The 6,258-nt window shown below is 35.8% G+C and overlaps 1 protein-coding gene across 1 annotated transcript; it reads right to left on the reverse strand.

Annotated features, from left to right (window-relative positions):
• Nucleotides 1–498: 498 nt before the first annotated feature.
• On the reverse strand, nt 499–5,049 carry LOC129284656 (protein NSP-INTERACTING KINASE 3-like). The gene is made up of 11 exons (XM_054920191.1): nt 4,191–5,049; nt 3,892–4,024; nt 3,732–3,803; nt 3,432–3,575; nt 3,245–3,316; nt 3,060–3,119; nt 2,892–2,986; nt 2,652–2,798; nt 1,885–2,226; nt 1,218–1,609; nt 499–1,072 (listed from the first exon to the last, which is right to left on the reverse strand). Exons 1-11 carry the CDS (start codon nt 4,291–4,293, stop codon nt 752–754), a joined length of 1,881 nt encoding a protein of 626 aa, XP_054776166.1. The 5' UTR covers nt 4,294–5,049; the 3' UTR covers nt 499–751.
• Between the last annotated feature and the right edge of the window lie 1,209 nt (nt 5,050–6,258).

Consider the following 6,258-nt stretch of genomic DNA (forward strand, 5'->3'; position numbering starts at 1 on the left):
TGCAACCAAATTCATTAGTTTAAATAAAGTCTTAACATCAATTCAAAGGTATAGAATAAACTGAATATGAAAACATACCAAAATCTCTAGTTAAAAATGTCATCAGATTTCAAGGTTAATTATAATTAGCACTATGGTCTTACAGATTATAAACGTTGAAAATATTGTCATGGTTCTCTAAAAGGGGATCAAAGATTTAATTTCTTGTCATGTCCAATCCGGGAACCACAATACCTATTTTGCTATTTATAGACTTAATTTGTGATATTTGCAATTTGGCTTATCAACAATTTATAAATATCATTCCAATCTCTACATATTAATTCTATAATAATTACACTCTATAAGCTTTAAAACTTTACCAAATAGATCACTTTATTTAAGCTTAATTATAGTAATAGCCACACATTTTTAATATTTATATGTGTAACCCCATAAGTTGAATTTTAATCCAACAAAATATGCAATCCAAGGGGGGGGGGGGGGAACATAGCAACAAGGTCAAGGCCAACTATATAACATTGATCCAAAATTTTTTGAACCGAGTAAATTGTCATTCGGACAAAGAAAACAGTTATACATGGATTGCCATTTTCTTTTTACACATGAATACAAATCTCATTCCACAGCTATTGACATTCATACTAATTACTAACAAATACATATAAATAAATCTCATTTCTTCTATCCACGTAAAACTAAACCTTTTTTTAACCAGGGGAGCTACAGTGTAAAACCAAGATGGTGTGTGTCACCTGGGGCCAGATAGCTCCATAGCTTCTACTATGAGTGAAGAGTCTTCTATAAAATCTGAGTATCTCTCAGGAGGAGGGTTTTCACAGCACCTGAACTTTGATGTATCAAGCTTCTGTGAAGCCTCCCATCTCTCTGCTAAACCATCACCTTCCAGCATCTTCAATACTTCTGACATCTTTGGACGTTGAGAAGGATTAAACTGTGTACACAGGAGTGCAACCTGAACCATTTCTTCTAGTTCAATCATGTCAAAGTTCCCTTTCAAATCCTTATCCACCACTTGAGTTAATCTTCGTTCTTGTTGGAGCTTCTTGACCTGAAAGTTATTCTTCAAATCAAACATATACCAAGTAGAAGCTTATGGGAAAAAAAAAATTAAGAAAGATCAAATTTATCTTCCACACTCAATTAGTTCGGAAATGACAACGATTTGCAAGTAGAGTGAGAGATAGAGAGAGTACCCCATCAAGCATTACACCTTTCTGGTTAGCAGCTCGTCCAAAATCCAAGGCCTTGTGACCTGTGATGAGCTCAAGAAGCAAGATTCCGAACCCAAACACATCAGTCTTTTCCGATGACTGACCTGTAGATAAGTATTCCGGAGCTATATGACCAACCGTGCCACGCACTGCTGTGGTCACATGTGAATCTCTGTGATCCAGAAGCTTCGCCAATCCAAAATCACCAACTACTGCTTCAAAGTCTTCATCCAGCAATATGTTGGCTGCTTTCACATCTCGGTGTATGATCTTAGGATCACATTGCTCATGCAAATAAACCAACCCTCTTGCCGTACCTAAAGCAATTCTCTTTCGCCTCACCCAATCTAAAGCTGGCTCACCGCGAATGTGTTCTATATTGTACAAATCCAAAATCACACCCAGGGTTAGTAACAATGAAGTGTATCCACTAGTTTATACATGATCTTTTATAGATATAAAAGACATCTTAACTGCAACCTGTAGTAGCTTCACTGTTATGGTAAAAAAAGACACGTCAAGTAAAATCCATGGTTAATTGGAGAAGGTGCAGGTCAACACAACGATATCAAGTGGGCATGGTTTAAAACAGGCACTGTCAGGCTGTCATGAGGTTATGAATGGATATAAAGAAATTCAATGAGCTAACCTTTTAATCGAGAGGCTACACTGCCATTGGGCATGTATGGATAAACAAGGAGCCTTTCATTCTGAGTACTGCAAAACCCACAAAGCCGGAGAAGATTCCGGTGGACAGCCAAACTTATTGTCTCAACTTCTGTCTGAAATTGGATCTCTCCAGCTGCAGCATTATAGTCCTTTAACCTTTTCACTGCCACTATGGATCCATCATTCAAGCGCCCTTTGTAGACTATTCCAAAGCCACCTCTTCCTAGAATGTTCTTTGAACTGAAATGGTCTGTTGCAGCTCGAAGCTCTTTGAATGAGTATCTTTTTAGATGACCAAGGCGCACCTCTGGGTCATATTGCTCTGCCAGATAAAAATCTGTCATCAAAATTGCTTTGCATAGTGTTGGGTTCACAAAACATTAGTGTTCATATGTATGGACTTTGTTAAGAGCCCATATCAATTTCTTAACCTTCCCATGTCTTTCTCATTTGATGATCACATTCTACCTTCAATCGCACAGACCACTTCCCCTCAACCAAATTTAGAAATAGGAAAAACAATCAAGGACAATTGAACGGATCAGCTTCTAGCAGATCAAGGCATTGACAGTGTGGAAACTAAGTGATCAAGCAAACAAATGATGAAGTACACTCCTTGAACCTTTAATATTACATGCTTGAAGCCCATCCCAATTTATACCACTAAGTTTTCCCAGGTTATGTGTATAAATTTATGGAGATAAAATTACAAGAAGAAAAAGGAGGACAAAGATTTAAGAGACTGACCATTAACATCAAAGAATATCTGCTGGTTGTGTCTATACCGCCACCAAACAAGGAGCCCAATAATAATCGCAACAACAAAAGCACCACCAAAACTTGCACCGAAAGCAATTGCCACACGTTGGCTTTTTGTCAGAGAGTCTGAATGGGCTAGACAACCAAAATCCCAGTATTTAAACATGTCATGGAATTGTTAGATAAAACTAATTTGAAAGTGGAGAAGAAATTTGAAGCCGGTTATACCTCTCATAACATCTGGAGGGAAGGAAAGGGGCTCCGGCAGAACAGTTGAACAGTTATTAGACGTTGGACCACAAATTAAAGGGTTACCCACAATCCTGAAAGTTAAACATTCAGCACAAAATATAACACACCATTAAAAGTAAAGGCCTTAAAAAAAAAAATGCTTACTTGAATGTTCTTGCAGATATTCTTGGCAACGGACCACTCAGGTTGTTATAAGAGAGGTCCCTGCATGGATTTTTAACGAAGAGAAGTAATTATTTATTGGAGAAACCAATGCTTTGAATTTGCCTTTGGGGAAAGTCTGTGTATATAACAGAAAATAATGGGATCATAAGGCAGCGAAGACCTACACAAGGGTTAGACCTTTAATGTTGCCAAGGGACTGTGGGCAGACTCCTGTCAAGCTGTTATTGTTTAACCGCCTATCATGTTTAAGAGACAGTTTAAAAGGTGTAAGAAACAGACTTTCACAAGTAAAAATTCACAATTTCTCCAGCAGGTTAGCATATGTGAGATATGAGAGCTTCTGAAACTTACAGATAATTCAGGTTCTCAAGCGCTCCCAAAGAACTGGGTATCTCACCACTAAATGCATTATTGGAAAGATCAAGTGTCTGAAGCTTTTCAAGATTTCCTATCCCAGCAGGAATTGAACCAGAAATGCCATTGTTTTGTAGCAACCTGCACATTATGTGTAAACAAAGATCAAAGCATCAATGAGATTTCCCTTCACCCTGTTGACTTGAAAAGATTGGGTTACAAAGAAACTATTCACTGGAAGCAAAACCCAGAAATGAAGAAAAACCTAATGAAATTAAGTAGTAAGTAGAAACTTACACAGACTGTAAGTTTGTTAGGTTTTCGATTCCAGGAGACAGCGTACCAGACAAGTTCTGACTAGGCAGTCCCCTGATATACAAAGAAAGCTTGCGTTAAGTAAAAATCTCAAAGGAACGCATTAATGAAGTTACTAATTTTGAAATTTGAAACAACTTACAAAGCAGACACGTAGCCATCTGGAGAACAGGTGACCATCCTCCAGCTACAAGGGTCGACAGAATTAATATCCCAATTATCCAGGACATTGTGGGGATCAACCAAGTCGTTTTTTATGGCAATCAGAGCAACAACTGTTCAAAGAAGAAAAGCTTGTGAGAAATAGCTTTTAAAACAGCCCAATCTGTTCAGACTTGTCTGCCTCAAAATATCAACTACATGTTGTTCGTTCTCTTCATAAATTCTTCTAAATATTGCGATGAATAAATGAAGGCGAGAAATTTTCCGAGAGATATTAACCTTCATAGTTGACCCCAGAAGGAGAAAGAGCGGCAGAAGAAATGTCTGTTAAAGCAAGAAGCAACAAACCCTGAAGCCAGAAAATCGAACTGATGATTCCCATAATGAATTCTCAGTTGAATAACTCTTGTTTCCCTTTAAGCAAGAAGTAGGCTCGGTTCAAAGCTTCCATAATTATCAACCGGACAAGGCATTCTCGCAACAAGTCAAGTCTGCATCGCCTTATCCAGACAAAAAAGGCGGTCTCGGAATCAGATTCCCCGGAGGCGAACCTAACTTAGCAACATGACAACTTAACTTTACCACTAAACGAAGAGACCCAGACACCAAAAATAGCTTTTCCACTTGAGAAACCAGCTCGATAATTGAAGAATTTGAATCGAAGTGAGAGGAATAATAATGTGTGCGCAGAGAGAAGCACCTAGAAGAGGGAAAGTTTTTGAGAATAAGCGAAGCTTCAAGCCTGAAATTCTGAGACCCTTGAGATCTGAGAAGGCAGGAATTGGCTTCTATAAGCTTTGTACAATCCCCACAAATTCCATGGGAAATTATCGCTGGATTCTAGCCTTGCTCTGTTCGTTTCCAGTGATTCCTCTACCATTATTATCCTATTTGTTTTGCAGCATTGTGGAATATAGAGAGCATGAAGCACAGTCACAACTCAGACCAAACAGAACCAAAAGACGCAAAGGCCAAAATGCCATGGTCGACACAGATACAAATGCAGTAGCAGTAACGAAAATTTCTTCAAGAAAATTAAATTAAAAAATCAGTTATTGGAGTGAAGGGATGTGTGGGATTGATCATAAAGAACAACTGTTAGTAATTTTTATACAAAAAAGAGATTGCAGGTAACAGATCACGTGGTCGGATTGTCTCAGCCTTTGTTTGCTTTAGGCTTGAAAAAATACAACTTTTTCAGAATCGAGAAAAATTCAGTACCAACCAAAAAAAAAAAAAGCAAGAAAAATTCTGTTAAAGCTTTCGGGGCATGGCCCACACGCTAAAATGCGCCGGATATTCAAAGAGCCAAAAATAAGTTTTTATTTACTTATTTATTTTTTATATTATATGCCGTTCAATTAATTAATAAATTACTGTTGATGTTTGATGCAAGTTGTTTAGCACTTATATTTTTAGGTTTCATAGATCAATAAAATTATTATTGTGGCTCATGGTTTGATATTAAGGATACTGAATTACTTGGGGTTCAATATTTCAGAAAATTAATTGACTTATACAATTTTCTAATAATATCAACATTCCGATAATGACTTAGTTTTTTCTTTTTCCCAGAAACCGATAATGACTTACCATGAGAATAAAAGGATATATATAGCATGAAAAAGAAAATAGAGTAAAAACTGGTAAGTGAGGGAAGGGAAGCAAGTTGCAAGTTGCAAGAGGCCATGGGGTATTCGTATTTGTAGTTTTGTCCTTTTTTTCTTTGTTTGATACCCTGACATATTTCTCAATTTAATTTAGTATGTTATTTTACATTATTTTTTTTTTTTTTTTTAATGTTAGAGTATATACCTGAAAATTTTGGTAATATATACATATATATATATATATATATATATTGGTTGATTTTGGTTCTTTTTGATAAAAAAATAACTTAATATGATTAAGAAAAAACTTATTTATTTGGTCTCATTGTTTTTTTTTTTTACCAAATAAATGCGTCGGTTTCGTAAATAGTACGTGGACCAAGTTTTAGTGTTTTACGCCAAGAAATGCATATTCTCTCTCACCAGTCTCCTGCAGTCCTACCTTTGGAAAAGAAGAGTCCTTTTATTATTATTATTTTTGTGGGTTAAAAAAATAGTCCTCGTACGTGTACTTCTGCTTTGATGTTATTTATAAAGTATAAAAAATATTTTTTATTTATAAAATATTTTAATAATTATTTTTTTATTTTTTTATTTTACCTTTGTTAAATATTGAAAAGTTTATAAAATGTTAGAGTATTTTTATTTTAAAGAATACTAGATATTTGACAGTGGTAAAATTGAAAACTTAATAAGATTTAAAAATTTTGTTGATTTTGATAAAAATATCAAAAGTG

Source organism: Prosopis cineraria, unplaced genomic scaffold (assembly GCF_029017545.1).
Source record: "Prosopis cineraria cultivar Desert tree isolate PC_DT_omini unplaced genomic scaffold, ASM2901754v1 PC10, whole genome shotgun sequence".
NCBI classification, from domain to species: Eukaryota; Viridiplantae; Streptophyta; class Magnoliopsida; order Fabales; family Fabaceae; genus Prosopis; species Prosopis cineraria.